This window comes from Enhydra lutris, unplaced genomic scaffold (genome assembly GCF_002288905.1).
Source record: "Enhydra lutris kenyoni isolate GAN:26980312 unplaced genomic scaffold, ASM228890v2 scaffoldscaffold31, whole genome shotgun sequence".
Taxonomy (NCBI): domain Eukaryota; kingdom Metazoa; phylum Chordata; class Mammalia; order Carnivora; family Mustelidae; genus Enhydra; species Enhydra lutris.
The window spans coordinates 12,330,951-12,355,675 of NW_019154115.1; the positions used below are offsets into that span (position 1 = coordinate 12,330,951).

At 37.6% G+C, this 24,725-nt stretch overlaps 1 protein-coding gene across 12 annotated transcripts in view; it reads left to right on the forward strand.

Moving 5' to 3' along the window:
- LOC111153203 (ring finger protein 111) overlaps window positions 1-24,725 on the forward strand; it is a 114,263-nt gene that overhangs the window by 78,512 nt on the left and 11,026 nt on the right. For 9 of the 12 annotated variants that reach the window (XM_022512073.1, XM_022512077.1, XM_022512078.1 and 6 more), the window contains exons 4-8: window positions 3,711-3,874; window positions 7,307-7,501; window positions 15,476-15,795; window positions 19,858-20,116; window positions 23,662-24,010. In XM_022512073.1, the coding sequence (XP_022367781.1) occupies window positions 3,711-3,874; window positions 7,307-7,501; window positions 15,476-15,795; window positions 19,858-20,116; window positions 23,662-24,010 (1,287 nt within the window). The remainder of the gene's footprint in view (window positions 1-3,710; window positions 3,875-7,306; window positions 7,502-15,475; window positions 15,796-19,857; window positions 20,117-23,661; window positions 24,011-24,725) is intronic. The other 3 variants (XM_022512074.1, XM_022512081.1, XM_022512080.1) reach the window with 1 other exon arrangement.

Genomic DNA, 24,725 nt, shown 5'->3' on the forward strand with positions numbered 1-24,725 from the left:
AGCAGGGAGCCCAATGCAAGGCTGGATCCCAGGAATCCGGAATCAGGACCTAAGCTGAAGGCAGATGCTTAACGACTAAGCCATCCAGGTGTCCCTATGTCAAGTTTTAAATATAAATATTTAAACATATTTGTGCTGTGGATATTTACATTCTTTTAATTTTCGGGGGGAGACCCCATTTGAGCACATACCAGATAAGTGGTTTTCAAACCAGGTTGCATTAGACTCACCTGGAAAGATTATAAAGTAAAGATAAAATTGATCCCTGGATCATATCCCAGGTGAGTGGAACCAGAATCTTGGGGGGTCCGTATTTTTTTTAACTGTTGCAAGTGTACAATAAGAGTTAAGAGTTATTGTTGTAGATAAAGAGTAATTTTACTTCGTGCTTTCCAAATTTTTGTTTTATGACTCAGACAGTTCATGAACTTCTTTGAAATTTAGATATGAATAAAACATAAATATTGGAGATAGCACTAAAATTGAAAGTGTTGAAAAATATTAAGGAGTATTGATGTTGAAGTATTCTTTTTTGTTACAATCTCATTGATACCATTGAAGTTTATGCTATTATAATAGGGCAACCTGGTATGGAACATATTTTTACAATGTTGTCCTTCACTCAGTGTTTTCATCTAAGCCCTGTACTAAAAATGAATGAAAGATTCTTGTTTCTTTTGAAAAATAACTGGAAATGACATTGCTCTTTTGTGTGTCACTTTGACCAAAAACTTTAAAAAGAGGGGAAGAAGGGGGGGATACCCTAACAGTATTTATCTTGTGCTTTAGATGATGACAGATAAGGGTGAGAGAAGCAATGAAGTGCTCCTCTATTCCATTTGGTATACCAAACTAATCTGTGGATGAACCTTAATTTTTGTGTTAGAATGAATTGAGAAATGTATTTGCGCATGGTGTTTTAATTTGTGTTACTTACTTTAAAATTTTTTTTACTTTGGAAGCATGTTATAAACCATATTTAAAATGTGCTTTTCCATTTGTACTTTCCCACTGGAATGCAGCTTTTAATGGCATGGAAGAGAGCACTCTGTAATGTATCTGTTAGTTTTAAGTTTTAAATGATTTTCCTAGGCTCTGAGGAAAATTGATACTCCATGGTAGGTGCCACAGTTATCCTGTGACTGCATTAGTGCTTGGTATAACACTGACTCGGTTTTTATGAGCTGAGCTACAAGGGTTGCTGTAATGAAGGACCTGTCTTTGTGAAACTGGAGATCTTTTTTGTCTTGGGGGTGCTTCATGTTCAAGCAGATGTGTTTACTATAGTAATAGATAGTAATCTTAAAAAAGACATACGGTGCTCATGACCCATATTTATTTTCCTTATTATTACATGGAATATTAACTTTGTCACTGTTTAGCTGGCTCCTGGGCTTTCCTCTCTAAGGGAGAATGCACCCTGGGGTGCGTGGCTTGCTCTGTTGGTGGAGTGTTGCAACTTTGACCTCAGGGCTGTGGGTTCCACATTGGGTGTTGAGATTGCTTAAAAATCTTTTTTTTTTTTTTTTTTTTTTTTTTTTAAAAGAGAGAATGCATATGTGTTTCGGTTTCTTTAGTTTCAGGATTTGACAGTTGCTACTAATCATAGGAACGACTATGGTCTATATGAAACTGTTCCTCATATGCCAGGTTTTTTGTTCAGCGTAATACTTGGAACTACAGCATCCTTGCAGGTTTCATAAACAGCGAAGCGGACCAGACACTTTCTGTAGCCGTTGAGAGCTTCCCAGACATAAGAGACTATTCAGTCTTACTACAGGATCTTGGTTTCTCAAGAATTTTAAATAGTGATCTCTCTCCACACCAAAACCATTTCATCCTGAACATTTGTTTACTATCATGCCTTGGGCCACAAAATTCTTGAGGGAATGCAGTGTCTCTTTTTTTTTTTTTTTTTTTTTTTTTTTTGCTGTGTCTCTGTAATTAACCTTTATACTCCTATTTACTTGAGAATTTCATTTTAGAATTTGAGCTTCTTTCTAAATTCTTAGGCTCTACACTTGGTGAGGTCATTTTCAGTCTGGTTCTTTTCTGAGTGGTTGAGCTCACATCCCTGGTAATTGCCTATTCATTGATTTTGTTCACTCTTCCCATACATGCTAACAATGAGCTTCTTTTCTTTTTCTTTTTTTAAGAAAGATTTTATTTACTTATTTGACAGAGAGATCACAAGTAGGCAGAGAGGCAGGCGGGGGGTGGGGGAGTTGACTCCCTGCTGAGCAGAGAGCCGATGCAGGGCTCAATTCCAGGACCCTGAGACCGTGACCCAAGCTGAAGGCAGAGGCTTAACCCACTGAGCCACCCAGGCACCCTCGCCTTTTTTTTCTTAAAGTTTATTTTTTTTAGTCATCTCTACACCCAGTGTGGGGCTTGAACTCACCATCCTGAGATCCAGAGTCACATGTTCTTCCAACTGAGCCAGCCAGGCACCCCTAAATAATAAGCTTCTAAGCATTTTACATTCAGTTTGGGCAAGAGGAAAAACCAACTTCATAAGCCCCACCTCTCTATTTTTTTTAAGATGTTATTTATTTACTGAGCAGAGAGACTAACATGGGGCTCAATCCTCGGACCCTGGGATCACAACCTGAGCTGAAGACAGGTGCTTAACTCATTAACCACTCAGGCGCCCAAGCCCCACCTTTCTAAAACAAACATATTTTTCTCCTGGATCCTTAGGACTTCATATTCTATATAATGTCCCTCTGTACCCTCAGTTCAGGTTATTACAGTGAATCTTTAAAATTTTTTAAAAATAAAATATATACCTATAGATAATTTAGTATAGTGTAGCACCACAATAAACAATGATGACGTAAGTGTGAGGTGTTGAGGGTTTGTGGTTACATGCTTTAAAAGCATAAAGTGGCTCAAACAAGTGAAGTGTCTTACTACTACCAAACTAATAAACTAGCTGCAACTATTCTTACCTCTCCTGATCCCAGGAAATCTCTGGGGCCTCGAATGTTTTTTAGGACGATACCAAAAAATTATCTTTGTTTAGGCCTCTTAAAATCATGATTTGCAAATCCAGTCTGGACTAAACATACAAGATCATGTGGGTTATTTATTGTTTATTGTGTTGATTTTTTTTTTTTTAAGATTTTATTTATTTATTTGATAGAGATTACAAGTAGTCAGAGAGGCAGGCAGGGAGAGAGGAGGAAGCAGGCTCCCCTCTGAGCAGAGAGCCTGATGGGGGGCTTGACCCAGGACCCTGAGACCATGACCTGAGCCAAAGGCAGAGGCTTTAACCCACTGAGCCACCCAGGCGCCCCAAGGGTGTTGATATTTTTGTTAGTTTTACCTATGGTAAATAATTTTAGGTATTAAAGAAAATGTAAATACATGATTACAGCCCAGGTGTGTGTTCAAAATAACCGTTGAAAAGAGAGCAGCATTCTTCTTCTTCTTCTTCTTCTTTTTTTTTTTTTTTTACATTTATTTATTTATTTGAGAGAGAGAGAGAGCGGTGCACAGTGGGAGAGGGAGAGTCTTTTTTTTTTTTTTTTTTTTTTTAAGATTTTATTTATATGAGAGAGCGAGCATGAGCAGGGAGGAGAGGGAAAGGGACAACCAGACCTCCCTGCTAAGTGTGGAGCCCAACCAGAAAGGCTTATGATTTCTTGGGTAACTAAAAATTTTGTTCTTTCTTCATATTAACTAATTTAATATTGATGTCATTTAAGGTCTCGTTCAACTCTTGGACACTCCAGATCTCATTGGAGCCAAGGTTCAAATTCTCATACAAGTCGGCCACAGGAGCCACGGAACCGTAGTAGGATTTCTACTGTTATACAACCTTTGAGGCAAAATGCAGCAGAAGTTGTGGACCTTACTGTTGATGAAGATGGTAAGTTGGGTTAGTAACAGTATAGAATTATGAAAAGAATTAATAAAATCAGATATCTTTGAAACTCATAATGAAAGTCCTACTACTGCTTCTTGGTAACATTGTTAAACGGACAGTTATCAGATAGCCCAATTATTATTTTTTTTTTTTTAGAGATTTTATTTATTTATTTGAGAGGATGAGAGAGAGAGATCATGAGGGATAGAAGGTCTGAGGGAGAAGCAGACTTCCCACTGAGCAGGAAGCCTGATGTGGGACTCGATCCTGGGACTCCAGGATCATGACCTGAGCCGAAGGCAGTCGTTTAACCAGCTGAGCCACCCAGGCACCCACATATCCCAATCTTATTTTTCAATTGATAGAACAGCCTCAGGTTGTAACTTGTGCCTAAAATTCTTTCTATTTCATTGCTCGGTAGTTATTTTTTAGGGGGGGGAAAATTTTTTTTTTTTTTTTTTTTGAAGATTTTATTTATTTTAGAGAGAGAGAAGGCACGAGAAGGGGAGGGTCAGAGAGAGAGGTAGACTCCCTGCTGAGCAGGGAACCCGATGCAGGACTCCATCCCAGGACCGCAGGATCATGACCTGAGCCGAAGGCAATTGTTCAACCAACTGAGCCAGCCAGGTGCCCTACTTTTTTTTCTTAAAGATTTTATTTATATATTACAGAGAGGAGAGAGAGAGAACATGAGCAGGGATGGGGTAGAGGGAGTGGGAGAAGTAGACTCTCCATTGAGCAGGGAGCCTGATGTGGGGCTCGATCTCAGGATCCTGGGGTCATGACCTGAACTGAAAGCAGTCGTTTAAGCTACTGAGCAGCCACCCAGGTGCCTGGAAAAAAAAGAAAAAAACTTTTATAAGTGGTAGTTTGACCTACCCTAGACTTACCTATTACTTTCATTTATAATATTATTGTCATACTTTAAATTTGCTGTAAAAAATAGAAATGACACTTTTAAAATGCAACAGAAAAGCAATTTAACTTGAATTTATATGGTAAATATTGGTTATTTGCAATGTCGAAATTTGAGGCACCTGGGTGGCTCAGTTGGTTGTGACTGACTTTTAATCTCAGCTCAGGTCTCAATCTCATGGTCATGAGTTCAAGCCCAGTGTTGGGATCCATGCCTACTTAAAAAAGAAAGAAATGTGATAGCTAATGTTATCCTCTGATATTACTGGTACCTTTTGTGCTGTTCAGCTTTAGTGTTTTTCTTTCAGCTTATAACTCTGTCCAAGCAACTAAGAAAAGAAAGCTAGAGTTGTAAAGTAGAGATTAGTGAAAGTGGTAGTATGTATGAGTATGTGAATACAGATGTGAGTTTCCCCACTTACTAGAAATTGCCTTCAGGTATTAGTTACATCTTAGAAGGAAATGGTCTATCATAATTTCTTTAAAGGAAGATGAGGAGCCATAAGTGAGTTTGTTAGCTATAAATTGGAGAAAGGATACATAAGGTCTGTAGAGTTACAGGCCTTGTGCAATCAGCTCTTCTATGGATTGTTTGCAGCTTGGATGATCATAACTTCCAGAGTATCAATACTTTGGAATTAAGATGTTCATAAAGAGATAATTTATTCCCACTGTCTATATTTTATTCAACCATGTCTCAGTTTTTATTTTGAAGCACCATAAATTATCTGTAAGACAGTGATTAATATATTAGGGATTAATTAGAGATTCCTCAGAGTTAATTAATTTAGGATTACTGCTTTGGAAACTGTGTTTTCCCCTGTGACATCTATCATCCAATAAGTAGGAAAAGGTTACAGAGTAGTCTTTTAACCCACTGGAATTAGTTCAACCAGAATACTTTAGTAAGGTTGTAAATGTCCTAGGGATCAGTAGATGCCCCATCTCTCTGCTAGTTTCTCTCAGTGGAAAGCATCTGTCTTACTAAAAATAAGTCCAAAATATTAAATATATCAGTTTGACCAGTAGTTCTTAAGGGGTGACCATTTTGTGCCCCAGAAGACAGTTGGTAATATCTATAGACATTTTTGGTTCTTACAGTTTTGGGAGACAGCAGACATACTGCTAATGTCTGATGGGTAGAGTTCCAGGATGCTGCTGTAAACATCCTACAATGTGCAGGACAGCCACACCCCTACCCTGACTCCCATCCCTAGCAAAGAATCCCCCTACCCAAAACATCAATAATGCTAAGGCTGAGAAACGGAGATACACCATTTGCAAATAAACAAGAGGTTCTTCCCTCTGCTTTTTATGTATAAGCAAATACATTTGTTTAAGCGTCTAAAGTACATTGTCCCATGTAGATCAACAGGGACAATTTGTGTTTCTGGAATCAGCTTAGCACACCACATTGTAATCAGTAGTTTGCCCTCTAATTCTATATCACATTTAAGTGAGTCCCTTTTCTGATCCAGTTGTTGTGACTCTGCTTTGGACATACTCAGTCTCATTTTTTAAACAACTATTTTATAATTAGAGTCTGAAGTAGAAATCGTACATAAGTCAAGTTCTGCCTGAAATTTCTTTTACTTTTTATAAAAATTTTAATTTTTATTAGAATACAATGATGAATATTAATATTTGTAAAAAAAACTTTTTGAAAACATATGAAAAGGCCTGTAAAAAAGATTAAAACAGTTTTAAAAATTTAAGTGGTCAGGGGCGCCTGGGTGGCTCAGTGGGTTAAAGCCTCTGCCTTCAGCTCAGGTCATGATGTCAGGGTCCTGGGATCAAGCCCCACATCGGGCTCTCTGCTCAGCAGGGAGCCTGCTTCTTCCTCTCTCTGCCTGCTTCTCTGCCTACTTGTGATCTCTGTCTGTCAAATAAATAAATAAATAAATAATCTTTAAACAAAATTTAAGAGGTCACTATAAATAAACCATTATACAGTGTGCTTTATATGTGTGACTTCCGTTCATCCTAACAATAGTTGTGTGAAGAAAATTCTGTACTTTCCCAATGCTACAGATGAGGAAATGGAGAGTGGTTAAGTAATTTATCTGTCACTATAGTGCCAGTGGTGAAATCAGAATTGCTTATCCAAGCAGTCTGACTCTAGAATCCATTCTGTACCAGAGAAAGTGTAATTTGTAATACTGTTCTGACAGCCTGTGACAATGTGTATGAAAATAATATAAAAAGATTTTACTTTCCTTTTCTCATTTTCTTTGTGATAGATCAGAAAATTTATAGAGTTGTTACCCTGAAATAATCACCTGGATTGTTGGAATATGCATATGTGTTGGATTTTTTTAAATGCAGTAATCATATTTTAGTTCCATGTCATTTTGATGTTGTAAGCTAGCTTTATGAAAGTTTTTTTAATTAGGTATTGTACTTATTAGTTCATATTTTTAAAGTTTGTTTTAGTAATTTTTAAAATGTTACCTTGAATTAAAATATAACCTGTCACCTAATACATTTTGAAATCCCAAATAAACATTTTGTGTTTTGTAGAACCTACTGTAGTACCAACCACTTCTGCGAGAATGGAATCACAAACCACAAGCACTTCCATTAACAATTCAAATCCATCTACCTCTGAGCAGGCCTCTGATGCTGCTTCAGCTGTCACTGGTAGCCAACCCTCCATAGTGTCAGAGACTTCAGCTACTCTTACAAGCAATAGTATGACTGGTACTTCTATAGGAGGTATGTAATAAAGTTGGGGGGAGGCCTCTTTCATTACTCTTGTTAGAAAAAGTATTGATTTTAAGATTTTAGCTATATTAGGAAGAGCATATTCTTAGAATAAACTGTATATGAGCAAAGTAGTCTCTTTAGAATTAAACTTTGATTTCATATTTGAGTTTGTGTGCTGTATATTACCAGAGTATCATAGCTCAACTGAAAGAGATCAGCGAGAATTAAATGGCCGATTAGAAATACAGTAACAAGAGAAAAAAATAGGTAAATCGAACATCAAAATTTAAAACTTTTGTACATCAGAAGACACTGTCAAGAAAGTGAAAAGGCAGCCTACAGAATAGGAGAAAAATACTTTAAAATCATGTATCTGTTAAGGGTCTAGTATCCAGACTATGTAAAGAACTTACACAGCTCAACAATAAAAAGACAGATACCCCAGTTTAAAAATGGGCAAAGAATTTGCGTAGGTATTTTTCCAAAGAAGACACACAGTTGATCAAGAGGGTCATGAAAATAGCATCATTAGTTATTAGAGAAATGTAAATCAAAATCACAGTGAAGCACTACTTTATCCTTATCAGGCTGTCTGTTATTCAGAAAAACAAAACAAAACTATAGAAACAGGAAATCAGAAAATAACTGGTGTTGACAAGAGTGTAGAGGAATTGGAACTCTAATGAACATCTGGTGGGAATGTAAAATGCTGCAGCTGCTATGGAAAACACTTTGGTGGTTCCTCAAAAAGTTAAACCATAGTTACCCTGACCTACAGTCTCACTCCCAGGTATGTCCCCAAAAGAATTGAAAATGAGGATGGGAATTTTTTAAACAAATTTGATGATGTCCATTTTCTCAATTTTTCTTTGTTTTTTTTTTTTTTTTTTTTTTTTGCTATCCTATCTAAGAAACCATTTCCTAACCCAGGATCACAAAGAATATACTCTTGTGTTTTAAGTGTTTCAGCTCTTACCTCAGATTATTGTTTAAGTTAGCAGGATATCTCTGGTTCTTTTTCCTATCACCTGTTTAACTGAGCATTAAGATAGCCTTTCTCTCCTGGACGATGGGGGTGTTATAGACCCTGTAGCTCATAGATATCACTATATCACCATTAATAGTGGAACCACCTTATACTTGCTATCTTTTTTTTTTTTTTTTTTTTTTTTAGATTTTTTTTTTTTTTATTTGACAGACGGAGATCACAAGTAGGCAGAGAAGCAGGCAGAGAGAGAGGAAGAAGCAGGCTCCCTGCTGAGCAGAGAGCCCGATGCGGGGCTCGATCCCAAGACCCTGGGATCATGACCTGAGCTGAAGGCAGAGGCTTTAACCCACTGAGCCACCCAGGCGCCCCATATCATTTTTACTTTTAATAGTATCTTATTTAATTCTTACAGTATCCTTATAGCTTACATTGAACAGATTAGGAAATCTTCTTGTGGCTGGATTTAGGTTTCTCTGTTGTGAAAAATTAAGAGGAGAATCCACAGTCCAAGGAGGTTTCCCCAAAGATGTCTTTTTTTAAAAAAAATTTTATTTATTAAAAGAAATAGTAAAGATTTTATTTATTTATTTATTAGATAGACGCAGCAAGAGAGGGAACACAAGCAGGGGGAGAGGGAGAAGCAGACCTCCCACCAAGTACGGAGCCCAATGTGGGGGTCGATCCCAGGACCCTGGGATCATGACCTGAGCCAAAGGCAGATGGCTAACAACTGAGCCATCCACGTGCCCCCCAAAGCTGTCTTTTCAATACTGTATTCTTTGGGGGGGGGGGAAGTAGGGAGAAAAGAAATGGGCAAATTTTTATTTCATTTATCGAGTGTATACTCTTTTCTGAGTACCGTACCTACTGTCTTATATGTTATTTTATATATTATCATTTAATTCTTAAACTTTGCTTGTTATTTATAATATTCTTCCTACTTCAGAAATGAAGGCATCTGGAAGTTAAATACTTTCAAAGCCAATAATAATCTTTGAGGCAAAGATTTTTAACTTTTCTCATTCATTCCTTTCTCTTGGTAGCTTTATGTACTCTCATCTTGTCTAGATTTTATGTGACACAGTCCCAACTTTACTTCAATACTGTCTCAAAGCTTTTATTATTATTTTCTTATATTATTTGTTTTTTAAGACACTTGTTCACTCAGAATTCACATTTAATATCTAGGGTAGTGACTTCGCTATCTGAATGGTTTTCTCATGATGCTACTTTACTTATATTGAAGACTACCTTTGGGATAGACTTGCTTGTGTTGTGTTTCTCTAAACTAGGAGAACCTTGTTCCAGGCCAAGTTGTTCCTCCGTATAAACCTGATAGAAGCACATACAGGTACTTATATGACATTAGGGGCACTCAGTTCTGCTGACTTCATATCCTGCTAAGACGCTATAGAACATCAGTCTCCTATTTTCTTCACATCCTGTCTTTATTTTGTACCTTCTTGCATATTTCCATCCTTGAATCATGCAAGCCATCTAGCTTCACTCCTATCCAGGTTTTTAGATGGGGCTAATAAAAATTACAGATCCAAGCAGATTGGTGCCTCATGAATTTATGGTATCTAACCTTGGGCTTTTGGTAATAAGTTGCCATAGTGTGATGTATCTCATTTAATTCCCTTTCTTTCCCCTTAGTGGCTATTCCATAATTCCCTTATTCTCCTCCAGACATTGATCCCCCAGGGAAAAGTAAATAAAAAGTAAATGAAGGTTCTCAAGCACTCATAACTTCCAACCCTTCCATGAAAACTTTATACCTATCCTTCTCTCCTGACTCTTGGTCTTTTAACTCCTTTCTTTTCTTTCCAGTCCCCCCCCCCTTTTTTAAAGATTTTATTTATTTATTTAACAGACAGAGATCACAAGTAGGCAGAGAAGCAGGCAGAGAGAGAGGAGGAAGCAGGCTCCCCGCCGAGCAGAGCGCCTGATGCGGGGCTGGATCCCAGGACCCCGGGATCATGACCTGAGCTGAAGGCAGAGGCTTTAACCCACTGAGCCACCCAGGCGCCCCCTTTCCAGTCCCTTTATTCATGCTCTACCTTTTGTCCCTTCTTGTCTCCTTGACTTTGCTTTAACAGTTACCTTCTCAGCATCTTTGCTTGTTCCGTTCCCTTAGTGCGCATATTTACATTTGTGTTAAGTCTTGTACACTTAAATGGATCTTCTATACCTTAAATTCTTCCTTTAACTTGCTTCTGACTCCTGTCGAAATAAATATATTAAAAGTCTGGCAGTAATCTTGTCATCTCTGTTCTCTCCTAGGCCTCTGTTCTTAACCTTTCTCACTGGCCCATCTCATAACTATGTGTCTTTTCAGCTACCACCAATATGCCAGTGACCTTCGTTTTTGTTTCCAGAGCCCTCTCTTTGTTTTAAATTTTCATATCCAGCTGGCTGTTGGATATCTCTGGACCATTCTGCAGTCACCTCAGACTCAACATGTGCCAAGCAACTCATCATCTATCTGAATTTTCTGTGTGCTTATTGCTTTAACCGTGCATGATATCTTATATATTCATTTATTCCAGTTTATATTGAGTTTTTATCAGGTACTGTTGTAGGCATTGGGAAGAAAACAAATTTTCTGCCCTAATAGAACTAACGTTGTAGGGGATAATAATAGCTAACATCTTTTGAGCTTATAATATTGGTCCATGATTTATATTAACTCTGATTTTTGTAATAGCTTAGGAGGCAGATTCTATTACTCTTCTTATTTTATAGGTGAAGTAACTTGCCCATGGTTATATGATAATGGAGCAAGTATTCAAACCTGGGAAGTCTGGCTTGGAGCTATACTCTTCCTTTATTTCTCAGTCCTGACACTGTTGTTTTTGTGCTGCACAGTTCTTTGTTTGGGGGGCTACCCTGTGTGTTGTGGGATATTTAGCAGCATTACCAGTAGTGCTGCTTCTCCTCCAGGTGTGACAACCAAAGTTATCCCCAGGTGTTGCCAAATGTTCTTTGGGACACAACGTTGCCCTGTGTAGAACCCAGTGCTTCTGTTCTAATGCTGGAATCAACATATCTTAAATCTTAATATATCCTAAATTGTTTCTGTACTTGATGATGATCTCCTTGAGGACTAAAGGTCAAGTTTTTCTCTTCTTAGCACTTAGCTCCATGCATGTCTGTTTTCCCTTGCAAGGTGAATTTATATTTAGCAAGGGCTTATTGAACCACCTACATTGTGCAGTTCTGTTTCTAGTTGCCAGAGATAAAACAACAGAGGCAGACAACATCATAAGTTATTTTAAAGGCTAGGACTTTCGGGGTGCCTGGGGGGCTTAGTCTGTTAAGCATCTGACTCTTGATCTTAGCTCGGGTCTTGATCTTGGGGTAGTGAGTTCAATTCCCCCATTGAGCTCCAGGCTCGGCACAGAGCCTACTTTAAAAAAAAAAAAAAAAAAAGGCCAGGACTTTCGTTTTCACCATTGTATTTTCCAGTGCCTTTTGTAGATCCTTTACCTTGCCATTATTATGTGTAAGACTTGCCAAATGAATGAATAGATGTGTGAATACTTATCAGTAATCCTGCCAGACTTGCAGTGAAAGTACTTCAACTAGTTTTATGTCACTGGGCCGTGGAATTAGTTTTTCTGGTGCAGGTTTGTTATTGTCTCATTTTTAGTGGACACTCTGGGCTCATTCTAATAAAAAGGAAGTTTTTTATTTGCTTGATCAGATCTTTGTATTTCACTTCTAATTTATGGCAGTTTTTCTTGGTCAGTAACTCTGGAACAAGAAATTCAATTGCCTTTACTTGCCTTTACTTTGGGTTGCTAGTCTGTTTAAGCAACAAAGAGATTGTGCACTCTAGGATTAGAGAGTACAGATTAAACTGTACCCTACGAAGTAGAACTCTAAGGTCAGTTGTCTTTTTGAGGCCATATTGTTAGTGATACGACCTTTTAAATATGTGTTCAGCTGTAAATATAGTAATGTGTTCTCTTCTCTCACTCTCAGTTTTGTATTAGAAATATTTGAAGACAAAGAGGGCAAGTTCTTTCTGAACAAAGAAGTATCATGTCTTTCCCTTCATTCACAGCCTTATTAGTCCACAGATCTTTTGCTCTGATTACACACTCCTCTCCTACATTTTATTTTATTTTTTAAAAAGAGAGCACGCACAAGGGCTGGGGAAGGACAGAGGGAGAAGGAAAAGCAGACTCCCTGCTGAGCAGGGAGCCTGATGTGGAACTGGATCTCAGGACCCAGGGATCATGACCTGAGCCAAAGGCAGATGCTTAACTGACTGAGCCACTTAGGCGCCCCCTTCTCCTACATTTTAGAGTTGCACATAATCCTCAAATAGTTGGATTTGTAAAATTAAAGCCTCTAAACTGAAAGGAACTATGAAGGCCATTTAGTCTACCCACTGAATGGATTTAGTGTTCCAGAGGTTTTTGATAATTTTTTTGAAGTAACACAATAAATGATACTCATTTGTGCAACACTTTGTCCTGGAAGTTGAGATAAAACCCTGAAAATGTTGCCAGAAGTAATGCTACTATAACAGTTACTGCTACAAATATTACAGCATATGGAAAATAATTACTATTTGAATCAGCATAGCAAAGATAGGCTGTTGATCATAGTCTGTTCCTGATAAGCTAGTTGTAACTTTGTCCAGGTTGTTTAAGAAAATTGGAATGCAAATGAATGAAAGTGACATAATTATAGAACTGACTTTGACTCTGCTATAATTTATGTTTTGAAGGTAAACACTTTGCGGTGTCTGGGTGGCCCAGTCTGTTAAGTGTCCACCTCTTGATTTTGCTGAGGTCATGATCTCAGGATTGTGAGATTGAACCCCATGTCAGGCTCCATGCTCAGTGAGGAGTCTCCAGAAGATTCTCTCTCTCTCTCCTTCCCTCTCCCTCTGCCCATCCCTACTCAAATAAATAAATCAATCTTTAAAAAAAAGAGAGGGAGGGGCGCCTGGGTGGCTCAGTGGGTTAAGGCTCTGCCTTCCGCTCAGGTCATGGGGGGTCCTGGGATCGAGCCCCGCATCAGGCTCTCTGCTCAGCAGGGAGCCCACTTCTTCCTCTCTGCCTGCCTCTCTGCCTACTTGTGATCTCTGTCTGTCAAATAAATAAATAAAATCTTTAAAAAAAAAAAAAAAAGAGGGCGCCTGGGTGGCTCAGTGGGTTGAGCCGCTGCCTTCAGCTCAGGTCATGATCTCAGGGTCCTGGGATCGAGTCCCGCATCGGGCTCTCTGCTCAGCAGGGAGTCTGCTTCCCTCCCTCTTTCTGCCTGCCTCTCTGTCTACTTGTGATCTCTCTCTGTCAAATAAATAAATAAAATCTTTAAAAAAAAAAAAAAAAGAGGGAGCTTAAAAAAAATAAAAGTAAACACCTTGTCAACTTTTTTGTTGTTGTTGTTACAAGTTACTTATAATATTTAACCTCTCAACTGATGCTAAGAAGGTAGTATTAACTCCAGAAGGCAGTTGGAAATTAGTAAAAATTAGTAATTTTTTTCCATCCAAGTTCACAGATTCCTGAATTCTACTTTCAAGGTTAAGAACCTTTACAAAAGAATACAAGAAATTTGTCCAAATAAGACAGACTAGGAGCTTGAGGGGGGGGAAAAACAACATACAGAAATTTAGGATGGAAATACTGCCTAACAGGGTTTAGATCACAGACCTTGCCCTGAAGAGAATCAGGAAAGGCAGGACAGAACATGTATGGGAGGGCAGACTGAGGGAAATTACAGGGAGGTTTGCTGCAATCAGACCTATCAACCAGAGCCTGAAGCACCGCACCCACATTCATTTATGTGAGCCTGTAAATTCCTTTTATTATTTTAGCCAGTTTGGGTTGGATTTTTGTATTTATTTGTGAGTAACTAGAATATTTCTAATCAGTATATTGGCCCAGAAGAGATTGGCTAGGTTCTGTGAGCCAAAAAGGAGCGGGGTATCCCTGGTCTTGGTTACTCTTGAAATAGGGCTGGAATAGTGGTGCTCTAGAATCCTAAGTGTTCTGAGGAGATGGCTCAGGTATTAGGTGCAGAAGCGGGGAAGGGGAAAGGACAGGCCTCTGGGCCCTTCACTCTTCCTTTTTTTTTTTTTTTTTAAGTTTTTATTTGTTTGTGAGAGAGAGAGAGCAGGCATGAGCACGGGGTGGGTCAGAGGGAGAGGGACAAGCTGACTCCCTGCTGAGCAGGGAACTCAATATGGGGCTCAGTGCCAGAACCCTGGGATCATGACCTGAGCTAAAGACAGATGCTTAACTGACTGAGCTACCTAGGCACCCCTCCACTGTTCTAATTTTTTTTTTTTTTTTTTTTTTTTTTGACAGAGATCACAAGTAGGCAGAGAGGCAGGCAGAGAGAGAAAGGGGAGGAAGCAGGCTCCCTGCCGAGCAGAGAGCCCGATGCGGGGCTCGATCCCAAGACCCCGGGATCATGACCTGAGCCGAAGGCAGAGGCTTTAATCCACTGAGCCACCCAGGCGCCCCGCACTGTTCTAATTTTTATATTTTACGTAAAAATAAAATATTTTTTTAAGATTTTATTAAGTAATCTCTATACTCAACATGGGGCTCAGACTCAACCCTGAGATCAAGAATTGCTCGTTCCAACCAACAGGGCCATTTAAACATCATGGTAGGGGCGCCTGGTGGCTCACTTGGAAGAGCATGTGACTCTTGATCTCAGGTCATGAGTTCAAGCCCTGTGTTGTGTGTAGAGATTACTTAAATAAATAAAACTTAAAAATCTACAAAAAAACACCATCATGGTAAATATGAGTCACCTGAGGAATTTAGGCTTTCAGAGAAATCCCAGTGAAGATCACTATCCAAAATTATGTGGTGGGCGGATTTAGTAAGAATGTGATGCTCACATTCTTATATACAGAGATTTGAATTTACTGAACAATTATTTACTTATTTATACACAGTCTCTATTTTTCACACGGTGATATTTGACCATTTGATGTTGTATGCATTTTTGTTTGTTTCAAGATGACTCAAGGAGAACTTCATCTAGTGCTGTAACAGAAACTGGCCCTCCTGCAATGCCAAGATTACCTTCCTGCTGTCCGCAGCACTCGCCATGTGGAGGGTCATCACAGAATCACCATGCATTAGGACATCCACACACAAGTTGCTTTCAGCAGCATGGCCATCATTTTCAGCATCATCACCACCACCATCATACTCCCCACCCACCTGTCCCAGTTTCTCCCTCCTTTAGTGATTCTACCTGCCCTGTGGAAAGACCTCCACAAGTACAAGCACCTTGTGGAGCCAACAGCAGTTCTGGTACCAGCTATCACGATCAGGTATGTGGAATTTTATGAGGTTGTCTTTTTTCTTTTTCTTAATATTCAAAAACTGTGCTTGTTTCAGGAGGAAAAAGAAAAACAACCCAATGTTGAATTTTTTATAGTAAATAAATTGTTCTTGTTGCCCTTGCAAAAGTGCCCAATTTAGTGGTCTTTCTTTTTTTTTTTTTTTTTTTTAATTCTCTAGGATTTTCTGATGGTCTAAGTTATTACAACTAACTGAGAAGGCCTGGAATGTAGAAAATTAAAAGTGGTAGTGTTTTTTATTCTGAAATGGTTTTTGGTGTTTTTAGTTAAATACAGGTGAATCTTATCTTTGAAATCTTACTTCATGGTGTTGAAATTGCAGTGCCAACCTGATTCATGGGAAATTGGGAAATTTTCCTAGTTTTTTACCCTTTTCCTTTTACTCTGGAGCTGCCTATATCTCCACTCATCTAGAAATAAACTGCCTGTTCGGATGCAAACCAGTGATGTAGTTTCTCAGGAGCTGATGAGGTTTTTAGTTCATTGGGAATTGAAGTATCAGTAACAAAATTATAATTAAGTAATTTAGTTGATATTATTGATGGGTGCTTGAAATGTCAAATAAATTAGTATTGGTGATCATGTGAAGTAAATGAAGGTCATGTACTACATGCTCTTTTAACTTTTGCTATGTCATCTCTAAAATTGTGATATAACCTAGGTAAGTACATACTTTGAAAAATAAAATGTAATTTTAAGGTCAAACTGTAACTGATACACCAGAAAGTAGTCAGAAAGAAAATTCAGAGCAACTGTTTTTCTGTATCCCCTGATCTTTTTTAAAGTACTTGCTTCATCTTCTTAAATTTTGATGGTTATCTCTCCTGGATCTGACTAAAAATAATTAAGAAAGAGGGATGTTCCTTTAAAAAAAACAAAAGACAGGCTGCTGTTTTCAAGAGTCAATTTGAAAGGGTTTAGTAAGAAATATGATTAAATAGATTTTAGACTGTGTTTTGGTTCTCTTAACGGTTCTAAGTATTAACATCTGCTGATTGTCTAAACCTGTTCTGCCTCTTAGGAATGAGGAAGCATCAAGAAAAAACTTTCTAGTGGACTGAATGAAAGGCCCTGCTTCAAAGCAAAATTTTCTTTGACTAGAAATATGAGCTGAAAGAGGGAGGGTTTTGAAGTATGGTAGGAAAATGGTGAAGAAGTGAATCTGCTGACTTTTCCTACATTCATTCAAGAGCTACCAAAATGTGGGCTTTTTGTTTACAGAATATTCTTGTTGAATTAATAAAGTAATACAGTTGGTTTGAGAGATCATGTGTGTATGCAACATTTTCTTTTACCCTAAGTGAGTTAATTATAGGTAGAATCTCTTACCTTTTTTTTTTTTTTTTTTTTTTTTTTTAAGATTTTATTCATTTATTTGAGAGAGAGAGAGAGCACGAGAAGCGGGGAGGGTCAGAGGGAGGAGCACATTCCCCGCGGAGCAGGGAGCCTGATGCAGGACTTGATTCTGGGACTCCAGGATCATGACCTGAGCTGAAGGCAGTAGCCCAACCAACTGAGCCACCCAGGCTCCTTCTCTTACCGTTTTGTTCACATAAAATAAATGTAACCTATTCACTTATCTCTAAGTAGATGTATTTGGACTGTACACAAAACTTGAGGAAAATCAACAAGATCAGACAGTCAGTGGTGATAATGGGTTTGAAAGAGAGCAGAGAGTAAAGTTTTAACAATATAAACAGTTTGAGACTCATACAGACATTGGAGGACTCTGAAATCATCCACATGCTCATGAGATAATGTCATATAGTCTCCACTTGAGACCTGTGTGGGCATAGCAGGAAATTGAGGAGTGGGAGAAGCAAACTGATCTGAGGATTTGTGATTGTGTTGATGTGTTACGATTAGTGTCAGGTTGTAGGTAGGCAGAAAAGGGTTGGGGAGGATTAGGCCTGATAATAGAGAAAGCACAGTAGTCACTTGATGCTCTGTAGCCCTTACTGCTCCTTTGGATGTAACTTTCTCTTTTGAGAAAATAGTTTAGTTAGCCTTATGCATTACTTATGATCTTTGTAAAGTAATACTTGTCATTTTTTTTTTAAAGATTTTTTAAAATTTATTTGACAGAGAGAGATCACAAGTAGGCAGAGAGGCAGGCAGAGAGAGAGAGGAAGGGAAGCAGGCTCCCTGCTGAGCAGAGAGCCTGACGTGGGACTCGATCCCAGGACCCTGAGATCATGACCTGAGCTGAAGGCAGAGGCTTAACCCACTGAGCCACCCAGGCACCCAATACTTGTCATTTCTTTTTTTTTTTTTTTTTTTTTTTAAGATTTTTTTATTTATTCATTTGACAGAGATCACAAGTAGGTAGAGAGACAGGCAAAGAGAGAGGAGGAAGCAGGCTCCCTGCTGAGCAGAGAGCCCGATGTGGGGCTCGATCCCAGGACCCTGGGATCATGACCTGAGCCGAAGGCAGAGGCTTTAACCCACTGAGCCACCCAGGCGCCCCAATACTTGTCATTTCTTATACCGATCTTGCTTATCCTTTCTTTTCCTTTTAGCGGATGAATTGAGTGAACTGTTGGAATTGTGAAGGCGCTTCTCTTTCTTAGATTTTCTTTTTATTCTTTATTTTAACTTTAGCTTCAGTTTCTTCTAGGAGGACACACACCCTACTTTATTGGCCCTCTAGGAGTGTTCTTAATCACTGACTGGAGAACAAGATAGGAAATTTGCTCATCTTCATAGTATGTTGATAATCCAGTCCATTTGCCAAGTCTTAGCCTAAATAGGAAAATAAGAAGGGGATACAAATTCACAGTCTTAGAATATTGTTCTTAAACCTTATTACCCAAATTGAGGGACATACATTGTATTTGTAGACTCTGAGAGGCCAGACATTTGCTTAATTGATTGTAGATAGGGGATCTAGAAAAAGAAAGGAGTTCTTCTTTTTCACCTTCCCACAGCTTCTCCTGCGCCATCACCCCCCTTCCCTTTTAGCATTCAGAGTTCCTTTTGTTTCTGTTACCCTCAAGCTTGGAGTCCAGTGGAGGTACAGAGACCACAGTGGTTTCTGTAAAGACTGCTTGGTGACCTAGGCCTCTAATAATGCATTTCCCTAGCTTTTTTCATCTTCAGCTTCTAGTATTGAACAATTCTTGTATATAAATTCATATATAACATCAAATTATTTTATTTTTTAATTATTATTTAATCACATTTAAAAAATTATGGCTATACTAAACATTAAGCAAAGACTTGTATTTTTAAATCACTTAAGAATACAAAGCAGCAGTGCTGTTTTGTAACCTGCCCTGGAGTAGATTGTGATGAAGTGAAATGTTTTACTTAGGACTTTTCAAAATGCATTTGGGGAATAAACTTAATTACTGACGAGTAGACATGGAATCTAGACTCTTTGGTTTATTTTCCAACTTAGTAAATGGACCTTCCCTAAAATCGTATTTCTAATTTTTTTGGTAAATGAAAAGGTTCTGAGGGAAAGCTAGGTCATGCTTCATCTTGAATAATCACATACCCTTTGTTATCTTGGGTAATGTCTGTATTATTAGAGTTTCAGTTGAATGCTTGCTATATACAATGTAGAAACAGAACAGATAGGTTTTTACCAAGAATCCTTAATCTTTTCAGTGATGTGATTATATGTTTTCCAAAGTAGTCCTAAATTAATAATCAAAATTTGGGGGTAAAGAAGAATATGGAACTATGATTTTAAAGTTTCTTTCTCTAAGATCTAGATAATGAGAGAGAAATAGACCTTGAAATAATATATACATTAACTTTTGTTCATCTTGTAGCATGATCTTATGCTTGACTTTTCAAAACGGATTATAGATTTTAAATATATAATCACTACAATTTTTTACATTCCAAGACACACACAATATTTTTTTGGTGCTGAATAGGTCTTCATACTAAAAGTTTTACCATTTTGAAATTTTAATTTAGAGATTCTATTTTTCTAGATTGCACTTGGAGTACTTTTATACTATAACATGGAACGGTGTTTTGACCAAACTTTAGAAAGATTTATAGTTCCTCTTTATACAGCAGGCATTGCCAGTAGACCTGAGCAACAATGGTATCAGAAGTCATGGAAATGGTGGTTTTCACGGAGCATCTGCATTTGACCCCTGCTGCCCTGTTTCTTCTTCCCGAGCTGCAATCTTTGGCCATCAGGCTGCTGCTGCTGCCCCGAGTCAGCCATTATCAATAGATGGTTATGGATCAAGCATGGTGGCGCAGCCACAGCCCCAGCCCCCTCCACAAGCCTCACTGTCATCATGTCGACATTATATGCCACCTCCTTGTAAGTATAAATTTAATAGGCAGAGAACTTAGAGGCATATAAATGAAGCATTGTACATTCCTCCATGAAATAACCTTTCAATAATCCTAATTCATAAATTATTAGTATTTCCTTGGCCTGAGAGTGGGGTGTATTTTTTCCATTTTGTCCTCTCTTCACCCCACATTCCCAAAACAGTCTTCTAAGGTAAAAAAGACAGATGTTGTTTAAAAAGGTCAGGTAAATAAAAAGCATTATATTTTGTCTCTTTTACATTTTAACATTTATATTTTAATACATGAAATGACTACATTGAATGGCACCTTAGATTCCTATAAAAGGAAACCTTAAGGGATTGAGATTTATCCTTTAGGAGTAACAGACAATTTGAAAGTTTAGTAGTTGTTCTTAGGCACAAGAAAGTAAATTTTGACCAAGAATTCTGAAGGTCAGCTAAGGCATATGAGAAAAAGTCATGAGGCATATGCAGACAGCTTGGCCAAATGCAAAAAGATTTCTCTATTCGTTTGGTGCAGGCAGTTAAATAAAGTCAGACATGGTTTTTCTGAAGACATTGAAATCTGTGAGATCTATGAGTATTATGAGTGAAAAGTGCTCTTAGGCTATGTAACACATGTTTACTACTTTGTTACATTATAAGCTAATAATCATATGGAAACTTAATTAATACTTTGATGAAAAAAACACTGAAAATTCATACCAGGAGTACACTAGGAGGTTGGCAAGGACATTTGCTTTTGTTCTGATTACATGCAAGGGATAATTTTCAGTTATATATCTCATTAGATTTCTTCTTTTATTCCTAGAATTTAAAAAATCTAGGTCTTGCAGATACGCTGGAGTCAACCCAGAATGTATACAGTGAAACCTGGGATAATATCATTTACCTTTTCAGTAATACAACTTAAGATATAAAGCATAGGTTAGAAAACAGATTTTTGGAACAGTTTTTGCAAAGCATTGACCAGTAGGCAAATTCTGCTGTACAGGCTGTTTTGTGATACCTGTTGATATTTATCTTTAGTTGATTGTCTTTTATTAGGAACTTAAAATGTGTGGTTTTTGCCCCCCCTCAATAATACAGTGAAGCAATTTATAAGTGAGTGCATTTCTTTTTAAATGCCCTAATAAAGAAGTGTTTTAGATTTAAACTCATTTTACTTTTATTATTAACTTGTGTACATTGTAAGAAGTTCAGACTGCTGAATGACATTAAATGAGAAATTAAAAGCCCTTCCCTCACATCCCACTAGTCTTAATACCTTGAAGGTAGCAACTGTAGTTTTTAAAACCTTCCAGAAGTTTTCTTTGTACCCATAAAAGTATATCTTTCTCTCCTTTTAAAACAGTGGGATTATAACAAGCATATTATTTGCCTCTCTCTGAGTTTTTTTCTTTTTAAAAAAAATTTTAACAGTACATCTTAGATTTTTTTCCCATATTAGCCATAAAAATCTAGGTTGCTGTTCTCAATGCCCTCATAATATTCTATTGTATATTAAACCAGTTCTCTGTTGATGGTTACATTGTAGTTTTTTGTCTACTCTTTGGTAACTTGTTAGGAGTGAGATTGCTAGGTCAAAGTGACATGTTGATCTTTAAGGAAGCAATATCAAGAACTTTTTTTTTTAACTGGAAAGAGCACATAAAATAGAGAAGGAAGGGAGATGGCCTGTGGGAATGGAGAATGTCACCTTTCTACAGTGGTAAGCAGCCTGTTTTGTTTAGAATATACAGTGACCTATAACAATGGCTGAACTTTTCACCACACACACACACAAAGTGGTAACTGTGTGAGGTGATGGATGTGTTAATGAACTGATTGTGGTAATCATTTCATAAAGTATATGTATGTCAAATCATCATCTTGTACACTTCAAATATATATAATTGTATTTGTTAATTATACCTCAATAAAGCTGAAAAACTTGCTGAAAAGTTAAACTTAAATAAATTGATTCGTTCTGAAACTAAACTTTAAAATCTTGTAATATTTGTCAGTATTATTTCTTATATAATGATTATAGAAATAGAAAATTTTGAACTGAAACTGGAAAAAATACTCTGAATTTGAGGAAAGACAGTTAACAATGTAGTGGCTTCTTTTTTTATGACCAAGTACTGGGTTTTCTTGGAGTAAAGTCTGGATTTGAAAACATGACATTCAGAAAAATCACTTAAAATTTTTTCTCAGAGTTTATATTGAACTTAATGTAAGCTTCCTTTAAATACATGCTAGCAAGGTGGCCTTTGAAAATATGGCTGAATGAGTTCTTCATTACCTAACTTTTACCCCGGCTGAATCAGAAGTGATTAAAATGGAAGGAAACTCTTCTTTCATGAAACTAGAGAATGGCCATACCTCCATATCTCATTCCAAGAAGGTCTTCCAAATACAATGAAATTGGGACTGAACATCCAAGGAGACAAACATATTTTTAAACCTTAAACAGATGCATGTCTCTTAGAGTAAGAGAGACGTGTATTCCTCAGAGGGACTTTTCAGCAGCCACTTCGAAACATAAAGAATGAAATAGGGGAAACCATCTTTACTAAGGCTGGTTTCCATTACAGATTCTTGGCAAATATGCCCCTTCATCTTCTTAATGTAGCACAGGAAAAAAGGCATGGGGCAGGGAGGGAGAAGAGCAGCATTATAGGAGTATCTTTGCAGTGCTGCCCAGAGGAACTAAAAAGTTCTGTCTTCTCTGTAGTGCTCTATGACCAGTAATCATAAAGGAAAGCAAGATTTATGTATTTATAAAGGTGTAACATCTACATTTGACTTCACAAAAGCAGGAAACTTGCATATTGTAAAATAAAATTAACAAAAGACAATTCGGAAAAATGTTTATACCTTATTATGACAAACCTTCCATGTATACAAAGAATACTTATGAACCAATGAGACAAAGGTGAACAATAGCCTAAGAATATGAATAGGTATTCTGGGAAGAAATATAAGTGGTTAATAAATACAAGATATTTCTCAGATTGGCATTTAATGAATTTAGTTAGAGTGTAGAGGTAATCAGGCACTCTTGTATACTGTTTACAGAAGCATTAATTATGGTAACCTTTTGGGACAGGTACTTTGTCAAGCTGGTATCTGAATTTAAATGATTTTCTCAGACTAAGAATTCCTTACAGGAATTTATGCCGCAGAAGCCGTCCATGAGTAATGCATGTTTGCACGCACTCATGTGCATATATGTATGACAGAGCATAAGAGGTATCATACACACAGGTGTTTAGTGCAGCGTTTGGGTTATTTCCCATTTTTGTCAATGGTGATTTCTCTATTAAATTTTGATACATTCCTATATAATAGAATGCTGTGAAGCTGTGAATGAAGTAAAACTATATATACTGACCTGAGAGGATACCTAAGATCATTCAAAGAAGAAAGCAGGTTGCAAAGCAGAATTGAGCAGACTCAAGCCTTAATTAAAGTATTGATAAAAGTCAAATGTGTACTATGTAAATGTTTATAAAAGACAATATATGCTCAACTGTGTGGTGCCTGTATTTTTTTTTTTTAACAGATGCTTCTTTGACAAGACCACTTCATCATCAAGCCTCTGCCTGTCCCCATTCTCATGGAAACCCTCCTCCTCCGACTCAGCCTCCACCTCAAGTGGATTATGTTATTCCTCATCCTGTACATGCTTTCCATTCTCAGATATCTTCTCATGCAACTTCTCACCCCGTGGCTCCCCCACCCCCAACTCATTTAGCCAGTACGGCCGCACCAATCCCTCAGCATCTTCCTCCCACACACCAGCCAATTTCACACCATATTCCAGCCACGGCACCTCCAGCGCAGAGGCTGCATCCTCATGAAGTGATGCAGAGGATGGAAGTTCAAAGGAGGAGGATGATGCAGCATCCAACGTAGGTTTCTTGTTTTTTTAAAAGATCACTCTGTGTTCCTTTTCCTTCTATTTCTGTTGGTTTTTAAAATTAAAAATCTTTAGAAGTGATGTAACTGTACTAAATCCTAGGGAATTCTTTACTAACTAGAATCTTCCTTTGTCTTGTCCTGAGTTGTAGGTGCTCACAAAACAAGTTGATACCAGGTTAGTTAAATCAAACCATTTTCAGGAAATGGCCCAGGGTCATTTATATTTGTAAACCAGTCTCTCGTTCGTCAGTTTCTTCAGCATCCCATAGTAGAGACTCATGTTAAAATTGGTGACCCTGAGGAACAACATATAAAGTTGGCTAAGATTTAATACATGTTACCAGCCAGAGGGAAGAAGAGTACTGTAGAATTTTCAACAACAGACATTGAAAAAACAGTCTTCTTCACTTAGTTTATTTTATAAACTTAAATATTAAAATATTCTCCAAACCTTATGAAAAGACTGTAATTGAACTTTCTGAAAATTCAGGATATGATTTTCTAATTCATGGTAGCAAACTCTGTTGGTCTAATTCTGCTTGTGTATTTTTGTAAGTAGAGTTTTATAGGTAAACAGCTACACCTGTTCATTTAGGTATTGTCTGTGTCTTCTTTCACACCACGAAGACTAAATTGAGTAGTTGTAGTAGAGACTGTACAGCCTAAAGAGCCAATAATATTTACCATTTAGCCCTTTCCAGAATG